General features: G+C 39.1%; 1 protein-coding gene across 30 annotated transcripts in view; it reads right to left on the bottom strand.

Moving 5' to 3' along the window:
* Positions 1-23,813, bottom strand: part of LRRFIP1 (LRR binding FLII interacting protein 1) — a 109,020-nt gene that overhangs the window by 4,015 nt on the left and 81,192 nt on the right. For 14 of the 30 annotated variants that reach the window (XM_030486204.1, XM_030486215.1, XM_030486210.1 and 11 more), the window contains 9 exons: positions 20,787-20,819; positions 19,649-19,774; positions 18,413-18,484; positions 16,374-16,544; positions 15,234-15,326; positions 14,669-14,761; positions 13,397-13,489; positions 12,787-12,928; positions 4,765-11,148 (listed from right to left, as the gene is read on the bottom strand). In XM_030486204.1, the coding sequence (XP_030342064.1) occupies positions 8,987-11,148; positions 12,787-12,928; positions 13,397-13,489; positions 14,669-14,761; positions 15,234-15,326; positions 16,374-16,544; positions 18,413-18,484; positions 19,649-19,774; positions 20,787-20,819 (2,985 nt within the window). In that variant the 3' untranslated portion in view covers positions 4,765-8,986. Of the gene's footprint in view, positions 1-244; positions 350-1,005; positions 1,086-1,531; positions 1,650-2,572; positions 2,620-4,764; positions 11,149-12,786; positions 12,929-13,396; positions 13,490-14,668; positions 14,762-15,233; positions 15,327-16,373; positions 16,545-18,412; positions 18,485-19,648; positions 19,775-20,786; positions 20,820-23,813 lie in introns of those variants that run through there. The other 16 variants (XM_030486229.1, XM_032919933.1, XM_030486213.1 and 13 more) reach the window with 9 other exon arrangements.

Here is a 23,813-nt window from a genome sequence, read left to right as displayed (position 1 = left end):
GAATCATATATTCTAAAAGAACCAGTGATCACTATTTACAAACCCAGAATTTGGAACACCCAAAGTAATAAGCCTTCAGGTATCACAAAGGACAAGGACAGCAAAGTAGGAGTTCTTCAGCTTGATTAATTGTGAAACCACAGGAACATTCACAGCCACAAAGTAGCACACAAATCTGAGCATCTGAAGGCTGCTTCTAGATTCAGGTTGTACAAGAAGAATTTAAGTTTGCATTTAGAGTTACCTCTCTCTGTAGTTTGCGTTTCTCTGCTTTCAGTTCATCTTCTACTCTTTCAGCATTTTCAGCAGCAGTTTTGTATCGGGCTACCTGACCTTCCAATCGTATTACCTAAGGCGAAGGCAGATTTTTTTAATTAAAAGCTGTACCAAGAAGTTACTGCGAAGCTTTACACTTCCACTAGTAGTTAAGCAGTAACTAGAGAGATGCTTACTTTTCTTTAATAAAATAAAGGTATATTTTGAGGGGGGAAAAAACATATCAAGAAAGCCTGGCCATGCTAACTGACTCCAGAGCTTTTATACATATCCCTACTTAACATTCTTCCAGCAACAAAAAGAAAATATACTTAGCAAGAGTATCGCTGACATACTCTGGACAAGAACAAGAAGTCCAAATTGAACAGTCTTGTGTAAGATCCATATATACTACATTATATGCTGACAGCCATTTAAAATTGTCAATAGCGAGGTATAAGAAAGGACTCTGAAAAGTTCAGTAAGTGCTCTCAATATACCTTTGTCTTTGAATGTTTTTCCTTCAGTAAAGAAGGATATATTCACTTTTCCCCAAGCATAAATGAAAGCAATTTAGTCTTTAATGACTTAAGTTCAGTAGCCCTGATGGTCCAATACTCCTGCTTCTTATTTTAAGGGAAAAATCACAGTAATCATGATTTCATTTAGTAAGATATGTCATAGAGTAAAATACACTTTCCCTTTGCACTCTCACCATGCCTAAACAAACAGAACAACCCAAAAACTTACATTCTGCTCCAGTGCTGTTATCTCTTGCTCGGACTTTGCTAGTTTAAATCTGAGATCACTGATTTGTCTGTTGGCATCTCCTAAAATAATTGCAGATTTATCAGAGATGTCAGAACAAGCGTTAACAGTGTCTAACAAGTCTGTGACAAGATTTCCATGCTACAGGTATCTACTTGGGGCAGCAGTAAAGCAGGTAGTGCTCTGTCAAAAGAAGTTCCCAGCAGGTAGGTGCTGTTCCCAGTCTCACCTGATGCCCTTCTGACCACTCTGAAAGCAGAATTAACCAGAAACTCATCCCAGTTCTCCTAGGGAACATAAGGGAGATTTCCAATTGCAATCTTGCTCAAACAAGGATAATCATTCCCTCACCTCCAGCAGAGAGGTGCATGGCTGGCTCCCAGTTTGAAGCTCCCTTAGAACCAAAGGCTCATTTTTTACTTAGAGGCACATGCTTATTGCACAGATACACTTTCCTCACCCACATGCAAGACACCAAAAGTTCTCTTAAAATCAAACTGCAGCTCACTTTGGAGGTCAATCATGTGCATATCTGTCCCATTTTCCAGAACTTCATCTTCTGACTGCGTATTTTCCATCTTGCCATTCTTTTGCTTTTCTTCCAGTTGTCCTTTTAATTTTTTAACCTGAAGGTCACAAAATAATCAGTTATTAAAAACAGTAAGGGAGATTTTTGTCTCAGTACTCAAATTGACTTGAGTACTATTAAAAATAAGTTACATTTTTTAAACCCTAAATACCTCCAAAAATCTTTATAGTTACAAAATAATTTCCTAGAAATTCTGTTGGTAAACAACTCATCATATTTTAAGTATCAGTGCTTATGCATATACCAAACATAACGAGTGAAAGACGACCGTTTCATTTGAAAAGCCATAAATGCTCTGTAGACGGAGTCACGTGAAACATTCTTAAAAACCAATCACCATGTTTGGTTGTGTGTGAAGTCTCAAGAGCAAGGATACAGTTCATCAATGAAAGCGTAGAGTGCCCTTCAAAGAAACAGATCAGCTGAAGTTTTTTTAATAAGCTTTATATCCACTATGGAATATCATGGTGCCAGCAATACTCACTTTAATTGCTATCTACCCATCTACTGCAGTTCCTCCAGAATTTCCTTCCAAATGGCCTGCTACCCACAAACGAGGAAGGATTACCCTTTGAGACAAAATTTGCTTCTAAAATGTCCGGACTGTATTTGTTTTTCCCTTGGGCTTGACCAATCTGAAGTATTATTTTTCAGAAACACTCCTGGAGTAGGAGTTGTAGGTGACTAAGGACATGGAATGTGACTGGTTAGCAACACGGAACAAGCACACTGCGTCATGTTTTTCCTCCCCTGTGTCCTAAGTTAATGCGCAGGAGGAATGTTTCAGAGGAAGAATAAAGTGGCAAGCAGCGCACTACGTTCTCAGCAAGAGCAACCCAACACGCTTTCTGAAAGGCAATGGCACTACTGTTCTACACCTTACGTTCTGATTTTCTTTGTCTATGCTATTCTTATCACAGATTTAGTGAGCACACAGCATTTACGTTTTCCTGTGATTACCTGGTCTAGTAAGGATTCTCGTTCATCAATGAGTTTTTTCAGCCTGTCTGAAAAAGAAAACTGAAAGTTCAGTGCTTATTTGATCGCGCTGCACATTTCAAAGTGCATCCTGATATAAGACCGAACCATTAAGGTTAGTGAAACTAATAATGAATGTAATTATGCACGTACCACAAGAAACGAGGCCACAGACAGGGCTGGGAAGGGGCTGCAGCCAGGGGAGGTTATGTCATTCTCACAGAACATGCTTGTCACGGCAGTAGCAGCACCCAGCGGCATGCAAAGAGGCTAATCTTCTACGTTAGGTTAGCATGCAAGAACTCTAGGGTCAAACACAACTGCAACACAAAATATCTCAAATCTTTACAGTTTAACATATTGAAAATACTGTAAACACCTATAATTGTAGCTAAGCACATTCTCAGCACTTTACATCATCACTTCTACTAAACAGCATGGCAATGACATTTTGTGTTATGTCCAATATTATGACGAGAACAAACCTTTGCCCATTAAACTATTTTTGTTTCTAACACAGCAGTCTGGTAAAGCTTTCTTTTCTCTTTAAACCTTCACAGTCAATTCTCCTGGTCAAACATCAAGTAGGCAATGGACAATCTGGACCAGCTGTTGTGCTACACTTGAACTTGGAAGTGCTACAGATCAACACGTGGATGTGTGGGGCATTCATTAATAAAGTGCACACTACAGAATGAGACAGCTGGCAAAAAGAACTAGAAAGTAACCAAATCACTTGGGTTTTTCCTTCCCTATTAAGGGGTGCAGAATGTGAAAGCATTTTAGCAAGTACTCACAAACTTTCTTATCAATAAAGTTACTTTACCTTATTAACAACCTTAGTTTGTTCAGACACACATCAACAGAAGTACACTGGAACATAGTATTCAAATAACATTCTGTGTATAACATACAGGATATATTGAGGATATATTGACCTCAGACAGGTCTTACTCCGCAAGTTTGACATGTATGTTTTCTGCAAGTTTATTCAGCTTGCCTCCTTTGCCAGCAAGCTGTCACCTGTTCAGAACCCAGGGTGTTCAGAACTCAGCTCCACATCTAAGTCAGGCCTGTTAATTAAATGGTCACTCAAGAAAAAGGTCTTTCCGTAAACTTAAGGAAAGCAATTTACAAATTACAGAGAAAATGCTGGTGGGCTTCTACCAGGTAAATTCTGTTGACAGACTTAAGTATTTTTGAGAAGCTTTAAAAATACCAGTTCTCATTTGCTGACAAATCATGAACGTGCCAGAGTCTTGTGGTTCCGCTTTTTTTCTTGTTAACACATGCAGTAAAGGAAATGAAGTCTGTACTGAACCAAATCATGGGGAAACCTGGGTTTCATATGAGCCCCTCTACATGGCAGACATTAGCTAGTAGTAATGTGGTATGTCATTCCCCTCCTGGCTATAAAAGTTCCCATATATCAGCAGTCTTTCTAGAGCAAGGAATAAAACCTTTACCTTGACTTCTGATGCAATACACAAATATAGATCTTAAAGCGACATCCCAGTTCAGCAGTTCTATGCATTCATTTTGAACCTCCTCAAGTCCTATCCTCTTTTTTTTCCCAGCCGTTTGTAACACACTCACCATTGTTACACCTGAGCACTGACATGAAAAAAACCAAACAAAGAAACCAGATTTTTGTAACCTGCCATGAGTAACAGAAATTTACAAATATAAATCCCTTCAAAATAACTAAACAATTTCACTTATCTATATGAGAAGGAAAGGAAGCTTAAGACAAATTCTGTGGAAGATGAAATATAGGGAAGAAAAATAATGGTCAATGAAGAAAGCAAGGACAGGAAAAATAAAAGAAAGGTCAGCAATATCCAGACTTGGAGATAGGGCTTGAAGTCATAGGTCGGCAGAGATTGAGAAATGAAGTTCTACAGATTGGAAAGAAAGTGAGGACTGATGCAGAAGGAAAACTCTAGGCCACTACAAAATTAGCCCAAATTTATCGACTCCAAGGGGTCCAAATAATCCATCTTGATCCTGAAAACAAGTCATGCACTCAGCTAGGTAACCTTCCTTAACATAACTGCTGCTGTGGGGTGAAGAATGCCTGCCTGAAAAAAGGACATCTCCTCCAGTTTCCAGTAAAGCAGCACATCAGCTTCTTCCAACCCCTTTCCCTGTGTTTTGGGATGGACCTTCAAATCTGTCTCACCATCAGTTCTCTCTTCACCCATTATGGACATCTGTCCACCGGGGCAGATGACACAGTGGCAGCAGGATTTACAAGACCACAGAAAAAAATCAGTTTGCTAAAATTGCCATTCATGTAGAAAATTTTTCTGCATGCATAAGTGAAAGTCTCTTAGGTCTCATTCTCTCAAAACCTCAGACTAACACAGAAAACTTACTTTAGCTTTAATAGGTATCTCTGCAGTCACCTTAATTTTGCAGTTAGGAGACATTTTTCCAACAAATCACGGCTCTGAGGACCTTGAGAACAGGTGAGCAGAAAAGAGCAATCTACTGAATTAGGACACAAAGTAGCTAATTAAAATGGTCATCTGTAACTGTCACCATCCTTATTACACATACAAAGATGAACAATGACAGTGTGACATTTATCTCACTTGAATTTAACTTTGCTAACATGATTCCCTGGCTACTCACTGCACCAATACATGGCTTTTATACGCCAAAGAGCTTAACAGAAGGCTGATGGAAGGAGCTGGACCCTGGGAAGGCTTGGGAGACAGCAGGACACAGGGTGTGTGGAGGTGGTGGTTACCAGTGTTTCTGCTATTGTACAGGCCTGTTTGCAAGTCAAATCACTATTCTTATTCCTTTGATATTGTAACTGACTCAAGTATTGCTAACTAGGGTGCTGTTTCAGTGGCACGGTTGACCTAACACCCCCTAATTAGCCACTGATCCCCGATGTATCTTCCTACCTGGAGAGGAACATGGGGTGGGAAGCAGCTGATTTTAACCCAGACGATCTGAATTATGTATGGCCCAGAATGTAACTAATCCCAATGTAACTGAAAGGGGTAAACTGTAGTTGGAGGATGGGAAGATATCCCATGAAATCACACCAGCAGCCTCAAGCAGCTACTCATTACAGCCTCCAAGAAGCAAACTATGAGATCAAAAGCAGGTTGGATAATACTCCTTTTCCAGATCTGCTCATTTATTTTGGATCACCAGAAAACAACAATAACAAACTTCGAGAAATGCTTTCCCCTCTTTCTCAAAGAGCGACGCTGCTGGGGACAGGCTGTTGGGTCAGTGAATGAGCATAAGATTAAGAAATCACAAGCCTGCAATACTGATTTTGAGAGGGACAGGAGGACTGTTCTTTTCTGTAATAAGAAAACATTGACCAAAGCTTTTCACTATTACTTGCTGAATAAGGAAAACAAGTCTCCTCAGCTACTGCTTTTGAAAGCATTTCAGGCTAGCCCCAACTTCACAGTAACGCACAAATCCCGATTACAAGCCACATGCGCCAATCACTAGGTTTGGAACAGAAAACCCAGTAAGCATTTGGAGCTATAGCACTATTTTAAGAGACAGAAGTCTTACACAGTGTGGGTGGTGCTCATGAGCAGACTGTCCCTGCCCAAAGCAAAATGGGTAACATAATAACAGCAAATATGAATCTTGATTTTAGGTCATCTCATGACTTCTTGGTTTCATGTTAGACTATGAAAAGACTGATTTGGTATTTCTCTGTCCCTGAAAGTCAAAACCAATAAAGAAAGGGACAAACTACGTCTTTTCTTGTATCCATTAGACATGGCAGGGAAAATGCCAAAAACCGTTCTTAATTGTGTAACTTTACGAAAGATGCATTTTCTAGAGAATTCCTCCTGAGACACCGTCTCCTCTCCCTTTTTAATGGCACGTTTCACACAATGCTAGCTGGCATATAGTATTTAAATTATTCAATTTTGAATATAACATCTAGCAGTTCCCTTTATCTTCAAGCTGATTTATCTGGGAGACCTCTGCATCTCCCTCGATGTGCATATATACTCAAGCAAAAACGAAAGAGGTAAAAGAAAACAATGACCTTTTCCTCCATGGTACTTGCCCAATTCCAGAAGTCAGGGACCAGCTGCCAACAGACGTACCAAGCAGTAACGTTCAAGGATGGATTTCTAGTGCATCAGCTATGTCAATGTTCTTGCTCCTACTCTAGTTTCACTGAGAGTCGGACACTTACTGTGGGATAAAACCTGGTACATGGACAGTTAAAACTAGAGTTGTCTCTCCTTCTGTGACTCGGCTTTAAAAACGACCTCTCTTACAGATGCCTTGTCTTCTGGAGTGGAAAAACTAGTTAAAATTAGCTCACTATCTCCTCAACTATCCAGAAGCATTTCTATTAGAAACAAACTTGTATGAACAATACAGGAAATGCTGGCATGTGCCTAATTTAACGGAGAGTTGCTTATGGATCCATCCACAAGCATAGGTGAAGCCTGGTAAGGATGTTTAATTATATGTTTCACTGTATTTAGCATTTAAATACAAATGCATTTAAAATACTTTCAACATTAAACCATGCATTATTGTTTCAAGTATAGCAGAGACAAATCTTTAAATAAACACTACCACATAGTAATGAAAGATGCTTTTAAGATCTATGACTTTTGAGATTAGCATTTAAGGTAAACCCTTAAGAACAACTGCTAGTACTTACAGAAACCATACTGGAACTGTTCTAAGTTGGAGAGAAGCCACATGAAAAAAGAGTTACAGGTTAACTGCAGACCTGTAACAGAACTGTAAAGGGTGCTATCATATATTAAAGGTCTTCGAACACCAAGGCTGCCCATTCCTAGTAAAATAGGTCTTCTAGCTATGTAGCACAACACAATCGATTTAAACAAAGCTGCAGAAAAAATGTTTTTTTAAATTATACAGATTTAAATAAATATTGATGCAGGTTTATAAACAGTGCTCTAGACAGGCAATAAGAGTATAAAATATGTTTATTTCAATTATATACAGCTCAGTACACTGGATATACATCTTGACATTTTGCAGTCTGTTTGTACTCCATCAACTTTGCAACATCACAAATACAACCTTCCACAGCCCCCCCCCCCCCCCCGCCCCAATTCCGCAATTTGCCTTTCCTTGGGACGGTCATTGCTTAGAACAACTTTAAATGAATTTTTAAGTATGCAAAACATGCTCTTCCTCCCAAGCACTAGCAAAAATGCAAGAAGAAATATACCAGTGGAGTCAAAGTGTTTAATTTATGCCAGCAATTTAAAGCAACCCAGCTTTTCAAAAAGGCACAGGGGCTAGTATACAGAATAATAATAGTCTTTCTTTGGTCTGATATCCAATGAGAATTAAGACATGCAAAGTTATCTTCTTTCCAGAAAGGAAGAGGTAAGAATTTTTCAGAGATAAAGAATTTTTCAGATTCTTTCAGAATCATAGTTTGGAGGGAAAGAAAAAAAAGAGAGAGAAAGGAAATGCAATTTTAAACAAAAATCTTCTTGGAAAAAATAGGTATTTTATACATTCATAACCAGACAGTACTTGATAGCAAATCTAAGCATACATTACAGTGTGTATTGACACTTTCTTCAGAAAAAAATAGAAAAAACCCCATGTGAGACATGGAGTAAAGGCCTATTGTGGTGCAAAGTGCCCAGATGAAGTAAACATGTATATATTTATTCCCTTCGGCAAATGAAGACCTGTATGTTGTGCTTTCTTCAAACTGCATATTGTCTTTCCGAAGTGTTTAGACTGAACAGATTCAAAGTGACCTGTTGAATATATTTTGGACTATAACCATATGAGAAACACACACAAAATGGAATGAGAGTATCTTTTTTTTCCAATGGGGGGAAAAAGAAAAAAAAAATTGTTCCTAGGCTTCAATCATTCAGAAAGAAGGTTCAAAATCACATCAGCATTGCTGATCTACCAAGTTCCTTCATGAAGTGGCAATGTACTTACTGTAGATCTCATGTATGTAAGTACACGAGTATGTGCATAAGTGCACAAAGGGCACATTAAGTACATTCAAGACATCATCTAGGCTAGAAAAACAAAGACTTTCCTATAGAAATTACTCAGTAGCAGTTATCCACACTGAAAGTATTTTAATGGCAAGATAGTGAAGGTTTGTGAAGCTTGCTCTTTCAGTGATAAACTTTTAACCTGAGACACAACAATACTGAACCCACACACAATTTCTTGTGGCCAGGCATGTCAGTGAGTAACTTAATATTTGCATCATTGCCACTTACATAACATTGTATTATGATGAGAGTTACCTATAAAAAAACACCTCAATTTCAGAGTATTCCTAAGGTCTGATATATTGTGCAAAGTGCATGCTTCTGTACTGGGGCCGATCAAATGGCATGTAACTTGTGTAGTCTTGAGATTCTGAACTTAGGATATTGTACAGTCGTCTCTGGATTTACCCTTGCCCCTTCTACCACTCCGCAAATCCTCCTTGCTTTCATCCCTGTTATTGCCAGCACTTTCCAAATCCTGTTCCATAACATTTTCATCTGGTATATTTTCCACTTTATTGGAATCTGATGCTTTGATTTCATCTTCCATCACATCAGTCTTCTCCTCAGCTTTCCACAATGCTTCCCCTGTTTCTTCAGGCTCATCAGCTTTTTTATGTTGCAAGCTGTCGTCTTTAGTCAAGATGTCTTCTGTTTCTATTCTGCCTCCTCCTTCTCCAGCTTCATCTGTTTGGGCAGTTTTTCCAGCAGCACCATTTGTTCCATCACCCTCATATTTCTGCGTATAAGCTTTCTCTTCATCACATTTTTTATCAGTTTCTAGTATCTGTTTTGACTCTTCATCAAAATCAATGACATCACCATCACCTTCCAGTCTTTCCTCGGCTTGACCCTCCAATTTAACGTGTTCACTAACATCTGCATCCAACTCAGCTTTCTGTGCCAGGGAATTATTTGCACCTTCTTGAGAAGCACATCCACCACCATGGTGGTCTGCAAGCTCTAACTCTTGCTGATTTTCTTTCAGTGTTTCTTTATAAACTTTGTTTTCAGTAGCTACACTAACATCTACAGTTGACTCCTCTTTGGATTCACCTTCCTCTTGTTTAACTACATTTTGTGCTTCACCTTCCTCTTGTTTAACTACATTTTGTGCTTCACCTTCCTCTTGTTTAACTACATTTTGTGCTTCACCTTCTAAAGGAGTATTTTTTTCTCCTACTGTCTCACCTATTGCTTCTTCACTGGACTGAACAGTTTGAACTCCTACCTTCAGCTTTATATCTTCGACCCATTCTGTCCTACTTGCCTTTTCTTTCTCAGACTCATCCCCTGTTTCCAATTCTGACTCCTTAATCTTGTCATCTAAAAGACTTGGGTCAAAACTGGTTTCCTGAGTCATCACCTGTATCACAATGTCTCTGTCTGGCTCTGCCTGCTGCACACCACTTCCATTTACCTCAGTAATACAGTCCACAGCCTCCACAGAGACCTTACCTTGCTTGTCTGTTTCTGCAGAATCTGAACACATCTCCAACTCTTCTGTTAATGTTTCCGTTTGTCCATCCTTCTCAGCCATAGCATCTTCAAGTTCAGTTTCATATTGCCTATTTCGTTTCTCTGATGATGCTGAAGGACTGTCCTCTGAAGAAACCGGTTGAATGAATGCCTGATGTCCTCCGCCTTCCTTTTCAATTTTAGCTGCTGGGACACCACTTTCACATGCCTCCATCCCCTCCAAACCCATAGGCTCTGTTTCCCTCGTCTGACCCTGAGCTGTGTTCCCAACCTCATTTTCTCTTTCACCTCTATCACCTGTTTCACCAGTTCTTCCATCAGCGCAGTCTTTGCTTTCCACAAACTTTTCCTCCAAGACACTTGTAACCTTGTTTTCGGCACTTTCTTCTGAGTGCTGGAGTGCCTCAGTGTGGCTCTCCACATTTACCTCTTCACTAACTAAGCCTGCTACTGTAACTTCTGAGAGCCCTGCCTGATTAGAAACCAACTCACAGCTCTCGCTTGTGATGACAGCTTCTTGATCCATTTCATTATCACTCAGGACATGGCTACTTTTAAGATCCTCTTGTTCTTGCTGTTGGGGTGCAGCTTTTTCCAGTTCATGGTCTGTGCCTAAGTCACTATGCGTTTCCTGAGGAGTCTCAAAAACCTGATGACCTTGCAGAGAGCCCACCTCCAAGTTCTGATCTGGCATTGCATTTAAGTCGCAGTATTCAGCCTCTGTACTGACAGGCTGCTGGACTGCTGAGCCTGCGGCCTCTGCCACCTTTCTCAAATCATCTTCATCATTATCATAATTTGAAGAAGTACTCCCTGATACATGTTCTGTAAGGCTCTGAATTTGTACCGTAAACCTACTATCTGGTAACATCACTGTTGACAGGGCATCACGTTCTTCAACCATTTTTTCTGCCTCTGCATTTTCATCAGCATGCAATGTCTGTACTTTCTGCTCCTCAGACTCCTCTTTGTGTTCCTCATGCTCAGTATTCTGCAAGATTTCTCTTTTCCCCATATCCTCCAAAATCTCATTTTTCATGTCCACTTCACTGGCTTTGCCTAAAAGACCATTGAGAAAGTTGAAGGGACCACACCACAGCACTTACCTCCCCATTTAAACCCGAAAGAGAAAGAATCAAAGAATAGGTTAATAAAAGATCAGCTTTTGCCAATTACGTGAGGCAAAGCAGTGACTGAATTAGTCAGGGTCCAGGTTTTTGATCAGTGAAATTCACCACCACCCTCTCAAAGCAAGAAGCCCCTGGTGTTGACTTGGGTTTTTGTAAAGTAAAAGATTTCTGCTCTTGGCTGTGTGAATTACAGCTTTTTTAGCTGAGAACAACTGTTTCAAGTGGTGCAACTGAGTGGTAATACTTGCAGAGGTAACACTACAGTAAAGATTATTTTCCCTTCAGCAATAACCTTTACAACTTTAATCCTTTACAACTTTAACAGCACTCCACGTGTGCAGGAGTGTGTGTCTGACGCCGTTATAATGAAGTAATGAAGGGTTATTCAGAAATATTTTGTTCCTGAGTGTCATGAACAGGCATCGTGATCAGTGTATACGACAAACACTGAATGCAAAATCTGATTTGCAAGCAAATGGTTCAGCTATTTAGCATTACCAAAGCTCAGGTATACTTAGTGCCCTTTACAGCCACTTGATCCATCCAAATGGATAGGGATTTCTGTGGGTTTGGGGAGGTTTTTTAAACAGTTTTGCTTCAACTTGTAATTTAGAAGCAACAGGTATTAAAACAACAGCGTTTGTGGTTTCAGCAGTTAGCTTTTGGGTCACAAAAAACCCCAAAACCCAACCAACCCAGAACAAGGAGAGAGAGAGAGAACATATTACACTCAAAAATATACCCTTACCTTGGTTTTCGTGTTCCATATTGTTTGCACACAAAAACTGACTGAGGAAAAAGCAGCCAAAAGCTCAAAGCAGCATTTGACTGCCTGTTGCTATTTATTAGTATGTTCATTTAGAACAACAACAACAAATAATTACTATTTCCTTTCCTTACACTAGTATAATAGTTCTCGGAGTGGCCATTCATCACCACTGCATAAGAATGGTTTTGCCAACCAGATTTCTTCTTAATCTATCCATCTTCTATCCACCTCAGATACTCTATTGGAATTTAACAGCGTTAACATAACAAGTAAAAATGTGGAAGTGTTAATATTAACTGCTCAGTAGTACAGGATACCAAGAACAAAGAATTCATACGTTAGTGTGTTTTACTAGTGGCCAGCACTGTTGTTCAGCAGACACAGTTCTCAGGTATATAAATGAACCAACAAACAAGTTATTTAAAGGAAACTTTTTTGTGTTTGTTTTCCTGATTCTTTAACGTATGTGCTGAAAACTACTGAACAGCAGTAGGATTGCTCTGGGGCGCTATTCCAATTGAGGATTTAAATAGGAATCTGAATGATTGCCATTTATCTGTAATGTTTGTATTCTCATCCTTTATCACCTTGAATGGGAAATTAAGTCTGCCTTTGCAGGAAACTGCACAAAATACTTGGAACCAATAATAAAAGTTAAGCGGAAAAATGCATAGTAAGTGATTTAAAATGTAGCATGCTGCGTGATGTGTTAATTGTTCCACTAACAAATGCCCAAACTCCAAGCAAAGATGAATGAATGGACAGACAGAAAGACAGGAAAAGATATACAGCACTTACCTAACATCCCATCCCCTCCAGTCTTCAATGCCTGAGTTATGCCTGGGACAGTTTTGGAAGAATCCAAGTGTTCTTCGTTATCAAGAATGTCTGATGTCTCCCCGTTGGTGGCTACATCAGAATCTGGGATTATTCCATGTTTCTGTGGAGAAGTAAAAGCAATGCTTTAGAGTCTGCTGCTCAGAAAGGGTGGGACTGGTCAAGTGTTCTCGTCCTTGATATTCTGAACAAACAATTGCTCCAATTGTTCCACTAAACATGGCTGGAAGTCAGAAAAGAGCATAGAATACTACAAATTTCAGTTTGGCCATTATGAAAAAAGCTTGTGATCCCAGCTCTTTTCTTCTTTAAACATAAATTTGCTGCGTAAAATGCTCCTCAGAAAAGCATCTTCTACAAAAGCAACTACTTAATACTACAGTCTATACTACGAGTTCACAGTCAGTATTAGAGGGAAGGACTTTATGTAGAAAATTCCTGCAATGGCAACTTATAGGCAACATGGAAAATAGAGTTCTTGCTGCTGGGCTGGATTCAAATTTTCTGCACAAATGTACAGGAGGGAAAGGTCAGCAGCTGAATATAAATTTCCTTCCCTCCTCTTGCATACCTTCAGTTGCTCCTTCAGCACAACCACTTCATCTCTAAGGTCATCCCGCTCACTCCTTATGGAATCAAAGAAATCTTTCTGCCTCTCTAACGCCTGAGTTCCCAACACAGACAGAGGGCGAGGAGATGCAAAGAAAGGAAGGGAGAAAAGTAAAGACCATGAAAAGCAAGTGTAAACGGGAATGAGCAGATTTAAGATATTCAGAGATTGATGGAAGTGGCACGTATGAAAAAGGTAAAGTTTACACATTAAAGGACCAAGTTTACATACACACAGATAAGCTTCAAATCCAAGAAAGGCACAGCTTATTCAATAACCAGGAATTCCTACTGAAGACATTCCGAGCCCAATCCTTCCTTAGAGATCCTTCAAATGAGGATCCACTCATATCTGCTAGACAAGTTAATTCATATCCATACTACTTCAACATGTCCCTTGAAGACACAGTGCCATTCCCATGTGTTAACAGAACAGCTCGAAAGCAGGCCCAGCAGATTTTAACAGCCTTTTTATTCCATGGTTGTTCCATCGGGTGCAGTACATTTCAATTAATTTGAAAGCTGCCATTAAGTCATCTTTAGACTCAGATGTACCATGTGCAAATGCATATTTTGCTACTGACCCCCCCAATATTTCCATGGAAGTACAAACAGAACAGTAACAAAAATTACACAATTTTGAGTTTCAAGTTGCTACAAGTTATTGGACATTGCAAGCATCACAACAGGCAACTTGCCAGATTTCTTTTTCCTTCTATATTCAAAAAGTCTTTTGGCACATTGTTAGAAAAGAAATCCATGTTTTTCTTTAAGAGTGGATTTTCATTTGCCTTTGATGGGGGCCTGTGGGAAGGGATGAGAAGCAAGAGAGGTTTAAAGACTTTCATCCCAATACCCCATAAATAGCTCTATACTACTTCTGTTTCTGCTCAGTCTGCAGATTAAATCTGAATAAGGAAGAAATCAGTGCTGATGGAATTGCATTATAAATAGCAGCTCCTTTCTCAATATGGCAAATACAAATGGTGCACCGTAGCAAATAAATGACCCCAGGTTTTGAAATCAGACCAGCTGCTAAATTTTTATTGGATTTCATGATACTTGCCGAAGAAAAAATTTTCTATTTGCTAGTTCAGTAAGACAATAATACAGTAAGACAGCCACACAAAGCAAAGTCACTAAGGAGGATTATATTTGTGAGGTTTTGCAAAAGCAGGGTCAGCTGGAGGAACAACAGAACCACTCTGAACATTGCAGGAGATGACAGTCCTACCCCTATTTTTTTGTCTTTCCACTCTATTGTCTCCTGAAGATCAGAAATTTCCCTGACATAGCTCTGCTGTTTCTGTTGCAGCTGTTGGATTTCCTGAGAGACAGGAGCAAAACAAGAAGACAGAAAGCAGATAACAGGTTAACAAAGAAGGTCAAGATCGCAGTGATGCCAAAGAACGAAACAAGTCAGGTGCTAAAGAGTATCTACATATGTACAGTTTCTGACATTTGAGCTAAACCTATACTCCTGAAGACAGTCTTACAAGTCACAAGTTGACTTAAAACAATTAAGACTGTTCCATCAGTTTCCTCTGCATCTCCACAAACAGCTGGCAAAACGCAGCTTATTTCAGGACAAGGCAAAAAAAGAAGTCCAACTTCAGCTAATATTTAGGAAAGTGCTATTTCCATTAGCCAGCCTCAAACCTGTTTGGACTGAAACACTAATATTTCTTCAGGTGAGAAACTTGAGTAGGGAATAAAATTCTCCATGCCTCATGTTCCACACTCCTATGGCTAACTGGAACATACCAATCAAAGAAGCCATTAAAGAAAAAGTTACTTACTGCAAGCATTTCTTCTCTTTGCTTCAAAGCCTCTTTGATTTCCATGAACTGAAATTGCAATATGCTATGAGCATGCTTCTCCCTCTCAAATTCCTATAATGAAATATTAATGAGATTTTTATTGATTAAAAATAGCATCCCATGAAAAGAAAAGAGAAAATAAGCCCAAACACAAAGAAAATGCTTATTGCAATGCAATTCTTGAATATTCCTCTAATCACAATCCCACAAGAGTACAATTTTTTGTACAATCTTATTTGTCCTTTTTTTAAGAAACTATTATTCCAACAAATACAGAAGTGACAGACATCAATTAGCCAGTTTCGTAAGTTGAGCAGCAGGCTGGCAGTGAGCATCTCAAATCCTAAGGACTTCACAGATTAATGGATGGGAATTTAACCCTTCTACATAGCCATGTAGTAAAAGTTAGCTAGACATTGTGGGCTTTAAAAAAACAACCGAACAAAAATCCCCCATCGCCAAAAAAAAAACCCCAAAACAACCCTCCAAAAAATCACCACCAAAGCCCCCCAAAATGAAACAACAAACCAATGAAGCAACAAAAAACCCAACAAAAAACCCCTCATACCACACTTATCTTCCAGGAACTGTGTGTTTTGAAGTCCACTATGGTCAAATGCCCCAAGCTAAAAAGCCAGTTCTGCAAAGCTAACACAAGCCCCAGCCCCAGCTTTATTATTTAACACCAACTCACTAGCCGTCAGATGCTGAATTAATGTTAAACTTAATTGAACACTCAACTGTGCAGCTGCACAACTCTCTCACAAGCCTTCTGAAGAGACCGTTGTATGTAAAAATGCTCCAGAAGTCACTATGAACAAACCCGCCGAATTTAAAGATGGAATATAAAAGGACATGTGATAATATCAATATAGCTTTACCATATAAAACATTTCTTAACTGCTTCAGAAATTGCTTTATAAGACATAAACTCAGGGAAGATTTCCATTTGTATGATCACAAGCACATAACATGCTGCTATTCCACTTGCTTTAACAGTAACTAAAACAATAACTTAGTTAAAATCTTCAATAGCATTTTGGTTGCCTCCTCCCAAAGGACTCTGGCCCCCTCAAAAAACCTCCCCGTTGTACAACATGCCATTGCTATTATACATACTTTACTTTTTTCTTCATATTGCCGCCTGGACTCTGCCAGCTGTTCTTCTAACTCTAAGAGTGCATCCTTCAGGGTATCTACTTGGTACATGAAATTTGTTTTTTCATTATCTAGTTGAGCATTTGACACCATAGCCTTTTTATATTTCTCTTCAACTTCGGCTAGAGAGTCCTGCAAAGAATAAGCACCCACAGTCAGCTATAAAGGATACTTTGCCAACCAAGACTTTCAACAAGAACATTAAATACTAAACCACAAGTATGCTCAGTACTCCCAGGAAACCAGTGTAATCATGTGCTAGAGAGGCTTACCAACTGTCCCAGGGTGAGGATAACCTCCCCTGTTCCCACCAGACTTCTGCTTACAAGCAAGGAACCTTACCTCAGGACGGATAAAATGTTTCCTGTTCTCTGCTGCTTCAGCTTCTGCCTTCTCAGTTTTCTTCCTTCTCCCTCCTCCCCTGCCCCTGCACATTGGCAGCTCAAAGCAGCTGCTGAAGATGACATGTAGGACTATTGGGGTTTTTTTTTTAAAGGTAAACTGGGCTTGATTTAAGATCATTTTAGATGACCTTAGGCCTTAAATCGAGGCAGTTTGACAGCCACTTCACACAAACTGCAGGGATCCTTGAAGTGTGGGAACTACTGAACATACTGACTCAGGAATTAGAATTCATGGTGAAAAAACTGCAGCTTCTGTGACCTGATGTATCATTTTTCATTAGGTTTTCTGGATCTCATCCCTTCTTTACAAATCTATTCTGCAAGTTACAATTCCTAGTATAACAAAAACCCCTCCTACCAACCTGGCCTGAATATAAGATACTGGGATATTTTTAACAATAAATGATGGCAAAATAAAGATCAGGATAATTCTCTGTGTTGTGCAGTCAAACTTTGCAGTATTTGATTTTAATACAGAAATGAATTACATAAAACAGTGCAAATACGCAAACAAGGAAGGCATGTGTGTCAAGATTAGTTTACAGGTCAAGCATTTTCTCTTGCAACTTAAGTAATCCTAATAATTACATCCAAAGCACAGGTGAGTTTCATATACTTCCTTTTTCATTCAATAAACAGAACTGGGAATTATAGTATTGAGATGATAACAAAAATCATCTGAAAGTCTGAATCAGTTTAGTTTACATTTGTTTTGAGAGGTAAGATGATTTGTCTTTAAGGATGTGAATTTGTACAGTTCAGAACACAAACTGTGCTTTGGTGCACTTTCCAGACCAAGGATGAGAAATACCAAGCACAGGAAAGCCACCAGGATTTGGAAACAGTGTTAGGATCAAACCTCAGAAAGTAACTGGAAAGGAAGTATATGCAAGTAAGAAGTAGAGGGAGTTGCTGCACCACTCTTTCAGCATGCTGTGCTTTGTTTTCTTACCATCTCCACCACAAAACAGTCTAAGAGACATGAATTGAAAAGGGACATACTAAAAGTGACTCTAAAAGGGCCTACAATAGATCTGAAGAGGGACTTTTTACAAGGGCATGCAGTGACAGGACAAGGGGGAATGGCTTTAAACTGACAGAGGGGAGATTTAAATTAGATATTAGGAAGAAGTTCTTCCTTGTGAGACACTGGCACAGGTTTCCAACTTTCCAAAGTTATGGTGGTCCTTATCAAAGCAAAAACATACAAACTTTTAACTCCAATTTTTCATAGAACTGTATGACATGAGTTCTAGCTCATCTTCCAATGTTGGGAGGTTTCCTGGATTAGAAAACTATATATTAAAAAAACCCTAGTGATTTTAATTTGCTAGCAAAATTACTACATTTCCAAACAGCAAAGACAACATGCAACAGTAATCAGCAGCCTTTCAGTTAACAGATGGCAGCATTTTTCACCACAACCACTCAAGGTCAGAACAGATATTGCTCCAGTTCATGAAATGCTTTTCACACAAGTTACAACCCCTCCCAGAAGAAAGAAAAGCATGCAAGGTCAGTTCTAGGTCTCACATGGACTCTCTGCATGTTTAGCTAGTGTTAATGATCACACTCCAGGCTGCAATAAACCAGTACCTTCATTTCTTTCAGTCCCTGCATGTATTTGCCTTCTACATCCTGAATCTGGTTCTTTAACTCATAGATATCCTGAGAGAAATGGTGAGAAAGGTGAATGATGCCACAAATTAACAGGAAGAAGTGCAGCTGATACGGAAAAGCAAGTGTTCAAAATTCTCACTTAAATATTTCTACCACACAGGTCAAGGGGTCTGATCCTAAACCGGAGCCTCACCAGACATTGAAATTTCTTGGTTACAGGTTTATGCTAAATTCTGCTCTTCCTGACTGGGAAGAAAACCCCCAAAACAAATCCCAAAACCTCCCAAAAATCTCTTCTGGACATCTTCAAGTTAAAGACAAGAAGCAGACCCAGCTTCAAAGGCTCCAGCAGTTACATACCCTAGCCACGCAGCCCTTCTCAGCTCCTTCCACTGACTACCACCCTCTTTGAGGAGCTCTGGTGTTAAGGGTAAGTGCTGCCAAAGCAAGCCTGAAATACAGGCAGTACTATGAAAATCATCCGTCACACAAAATTTAATTAGAAGTCCTATTTTCCAGTCTCTCTCCTCTTTTGTCCTTGATCACAAACAAATGACTATCTTTCAGCTGTTTTACAGTGCTGAAACTGGGACAGACCTGCTTCTACCTGAGGTCCTAATACAAGTCCAGATGTTTTAACTGGCTGTCATTTCAACAGAGTCAGATGCATGAAAGTTAACAGAATTCAGATTCCCCATTTTAAAATAGTCTTCAGAAGGGAGCATTAAAAAAAAAAAACATATTCCAAAAACAATTTAGCTATGGACTACCCTGACTAGCATCCAATGATATGGACTCTGGATTGTGTAGCTATTTGCTAATGTGTCCGACTTCACGGAATCATAAATTAGCTTACAAAAATACAGCCCCCTCCCCAAATTAGCATCCAGCAAGTGCAGTACTTCTTTCCTTATTTCAATCTCCTATCAGTGTGCTCTATTGAGTCCATTTCCTATTTCATTAGGTTAGGATGAGATGTGTCTATTATGATCAGTCTGTTCTGCTATTATACACAGCAGGACTTTACCCAAATATTCCTGCAATACACACTAGCTCCCAGCAGCATGTCACTAGCAAAGCTATTCACTTTTCATTTACAGCATACAATTCACTTTGGCAGAACTGACAGGAGGGGGAGACAAGCCGGTTTCTTTTTTGGAAAGAAGTCTAAAGGATATTTAATAATTTATGCTGGTTTGAAGTATTTCTCACCTTTATTTCTCTAATAGATGCCTCTGTATCAGCTGAGATGGATGTATCCCCACTGCCTCTTCGTGAAGAAGTCCCACCCAGAGAAGCTAAGGTAGCTGCTGATAAACTTGAGACAGTGCGTGCTCCCTACAATCACACACAGTTTAAAATGGTTAGAACCTTTTCTTTTCTAGATACATTGTGCATTTGTAGTTTGTTTGGTTGTTTGAATATACATGTTATCAACCCTTGCACTTCTAAATTATGAAGAAGATTTGATCAAGATTTAACAAGGGAAACTAATGAGAGAAGACAGATCAGATGTATTTAAACACTACTGTAATAGGAGTTTGCATGACTTAGCTTCCAACCATTAATTCTTAATTAGACAAAAAGTCTTTAGGGGCTAGTATCATCTTGCCAGATATTTTCAAAACTTGTAATAATACACTTTGTAGCTCTTCTTCATTGATGGATGCTTATCTGCTCTGCAGCAGTAGCCACATTAACTGTTTTACTGTACTGAGGGTTCTGCATTAAGCCATTTTCACATTACTGCAGTATTCTCCTCTTTTATTATTATTTATTTTTACATAATACTGTAATTAAAATCTAATAAACAAACACAGCATTCACGTGACTTAGCCTAAAACAATTTCAGGCTAGCTGAAAGGTCAACTACTTAACATCTGAATGACCAGTGGCTGAAAAGTTCACCTTCAAAAATGTAATAAAAGAAGGTTCCAACAATTCCTTTCCATAGCTTAAGGGGGCCTACAAGAAATTTGAAGAGGGACTTTTTATAAGGGCATGCAGTGACAGGATAAGAGGGAATTAAATTAAACTGACAGAGGGAAGATTTAGATTAGATACTAGGAAGAAGTTCTTCCCTGTGAGGTGCTGGCACAGACTTTTCCCAGAGAAGCTGTGGCTGCCCCATCCCTGGCAGTGTTCAAGGCCAGGTTGGACATAGGGGCTTGGAACTGGATGAGCTTTAAGGTCCCTTCCAACACAAATCAAGCTGGGATTCTATGAATTCAATTTTATGCCCAACAATGGATTTTATAGAAGATTTCTGTACACTTATTGTGAGTTCTATCTACCAAAAAGAATGTGAAGAAAGAACTATTGTCAGAATAATTCTTAAGATTCTTCTTACCTTCTCAAAGTCTTTTTCTGGCCTTTCCTCAATCTGTAAAACAAAGATTTAGAAGGATTTATTAATGTAATCAAAAAAGGACAAGAAAAGGCAGTATGATATCAAAAAGGGAATCCTTAAACCTGCAAAAGACTCTTCTTTAGCAATTTGTAGGCACTTAAAAAGCAGCCAGCTCACTCAGAACCGCTGTGTCCTGACTGGACAATTCATCTCAAGTTTCTAAGCTCCATGTAATTAAGTGGAATATACTTATTGGTAGGAACTACTTGGTCTATTAAATAAGACAGAGGAATATTTTTTTCCCATATTCTACATGACAACGTTTCAAACATGAAGATGGCATGCGATCTATGAGTTAACAAAGCAAGAATACAATGGGCTTGAACTCAAAGCCCCATATGTCTTATCCTGGACACAAAACCAGCTGTATGCAACTGCTGTGCTGATAGATGCAGACACACCTTATTTACTTTGGGTCAATTTAAAAATATGCCTCAAAGGAACCCAAAATAGCAATTTACTTAAGTAGAGAAGTTAAGTTTTTCAACTGAGAGATCGACAGATTTCCAGACCAAGATAGCTTCTTGAAGTTACATTATTTATGGACCTTAACTGAAAAAGGGCTACCTCTGAAGCCTGCCAGCACACCCTCCCCATTCCAAACATCAAGATACCAAGTCAGATGTGAAGGACTGCACTGTGTCTGCACAGCTCCCAAAAGAAGAATGGGAATGGAGGGGAGAGTGGGGGCCGGGGGAAGAAAAGAAATCTAAAGCTTAAAAACTCTCTAAGTATTCTCCACTCAAGATGAAAGGTGACTGCACCTTCAAGTAGAGACCCAAGAAAGGCTGAGACAACAAAACCTGATCCTCAAGTCAAATATCAGGGACCAGTTCAAAGTTGAAATAAACATCTCTTATGGTTTTAGTACTTTGCTGGAATTTACTAATTCCAAAGGGAGATCTTGTACTAAAACTAGTCTAGAAGAAGTAAACCAGAGCCAAAGTAGCATTTAGGAGTACAGAAAATTACCATCAATACTGACAACACAAATGCACAAAAGAAAGTTACAGAATAAAGCCCACATACAACCTGAAAAGATTTGGTTTATTCCTTGATGGGAACCCATCCTATCAACTTTTTCCTGCTCTGAAAAAAACCAAAATATACAAGTTCCCAAAAGCAGGAGTGATTCACAACAGAATCTTTCCACAGGTATCTCCATCTAAAGTGGAACTGAGTGTAAAAGGGTTTGAATGAAATTAAAGGCTCAGCAGAACTCATGAAGTTCAGAACATGCCAACCTCTTCTGGGAACATTCAGCACCACAGTCAAGATGGTTTCCCAAAAGATTTTGAGAAAATTCCTGGCTTCCCCAGACCAAGAGCCTGAAAGCCAAAGGGAGGAGTGTTTTTTAAATGACTGGGAAAAAAAAACCAGGAGAGATCCAGTTCAGGGGAAGGCAGGGGACAGTTGACGTTGAGAGTTAGTGTCATTGAAAACACACTCAAAAACTACAGCTCTTTCCAATCAGACCACATTTGGCAAAGGGTTGGTTTTTTTCTTTGAAGTATACAGAATAATATGTGGATGATCCCACTCATTTTTCTTATTATTACCAATGGCACCCTATGAAAAAAAAATCCAAGAACTAAGAGGTATCTATTACAAATCAGCTTTTTACATTGACAACACGTATAACAAATCCCCTATGATTAGCATTAAGGAAATTTAAGACTTAAGCTTTGAAGTAAAAGCCAGACTTAAAGCACTAGATTATAAACTTCATGAAGACACTGAAGAGACAAAGTACTGGGGGAGAGGGAGGAATCTGAATTTGCAGTAAGAGAAGGTCACTAATGAAGGCAGTTACTTCAGTTCAGACCCAACAAACAAGATGGACTGCCTTTTGCAAACAGCCTACTATTTTCATGCCAGACAACTCCAAGTTGAGGATTTGGCAGCCTTCTAAGCCTGGCCAAACACTATGTTGTTGTTTATCAAGACAGTGTAAATATTGGCATGTTACCAAAGATTAGTGTATCTCCACAAATCTACCTCCAGAAATTTAGTCTGGAGTTAGACCAGACTAAAATCTACCGTATGGGTTCAAGACACAACTCAAGATATTCTTTTCCTTACAACATTTGCAGAATGTCCTCTATTATCGGGGGGGGGGGGGAAGAGTGCAATCTCAGTTTTTACTAAGATAAAGAAGGGAACAAATATTGATATTGTTTTAATGATGCATTATCAGTCAAATAAAAGCTTTCACTTCTGAAGGAGAAAATGCTGAAGACAGTGTGGCGAGCGATAAGCATACAATAGACAGTTCTACTCAGAGCACTCATGACCATACCTGCGAAGCCTGCTACACATTCACTGCAAGACAATCTTTAATAACTCTCTAAGGGGGTATAATAGTTAATAACTAAAGCTATCAAGTAACTTCTGAAGTTGGGGTGGTTTAAAAAAAAAAAAAAAGGAATAAAACCACAGGAGATTTCACTTTCCCGAGCGATGCTCGCATACACACATCCATTTGGTGCCATGGATGGCAGACTCTGAGGGTTTTCTTGCCAAAACCAGTAATTACCACTGCCAATTTATTTAAATATTAACATTTAAAAACCTAGTTTGTTTTGAAAAAGGCCAGTTCCTTGTTCTAACATACTATCCTTTCATTACAAAGATGCCTCCTGCTACACAACGCTTTCCTAAGCAAAAAGTCAGCCTGAAATGAGCAGCATTTAATTTTATGGTTATGTGGCAGCGACACACCAAGATCTACAAAGAGTGCCTTGTAGAAAGGCAGAGGTCTATTTTAGATTAATATTTTATATAGTTTTCATTCTACTCATCTTTCAATTAATGTATTCGCAGTATCTATCGTTCCTTTGAAAAGATAAATGGTGCTTCCCAACAGCAGTCAGCCACCAGAGGGAACCCCAGGTTTTCAGCTTTCACCCTGTCCCCAACAAGCCCTTTGGCATATGATCCAGCAAGAAATCTAAAAAAGAAAGGTCA

This window comes from Strigops habroptila, chromosome 5 (genome assembly GCF_004027225.2).
Source record: "Strigops habroptila isolate Jane chromosome 5, bStrHab1.2.pri, whole genome shotgun sequence".
In the NCBI taxonomy this organism is placed as follows: Eukaryota; Metazoa; Chordata; class Aves; order Psittaciformes; family Psittacidae; genus Strigops; species Strigops habroptila.
This window is presented reverse-complemented; position numbering and strand designations above follow the sequence as displayed.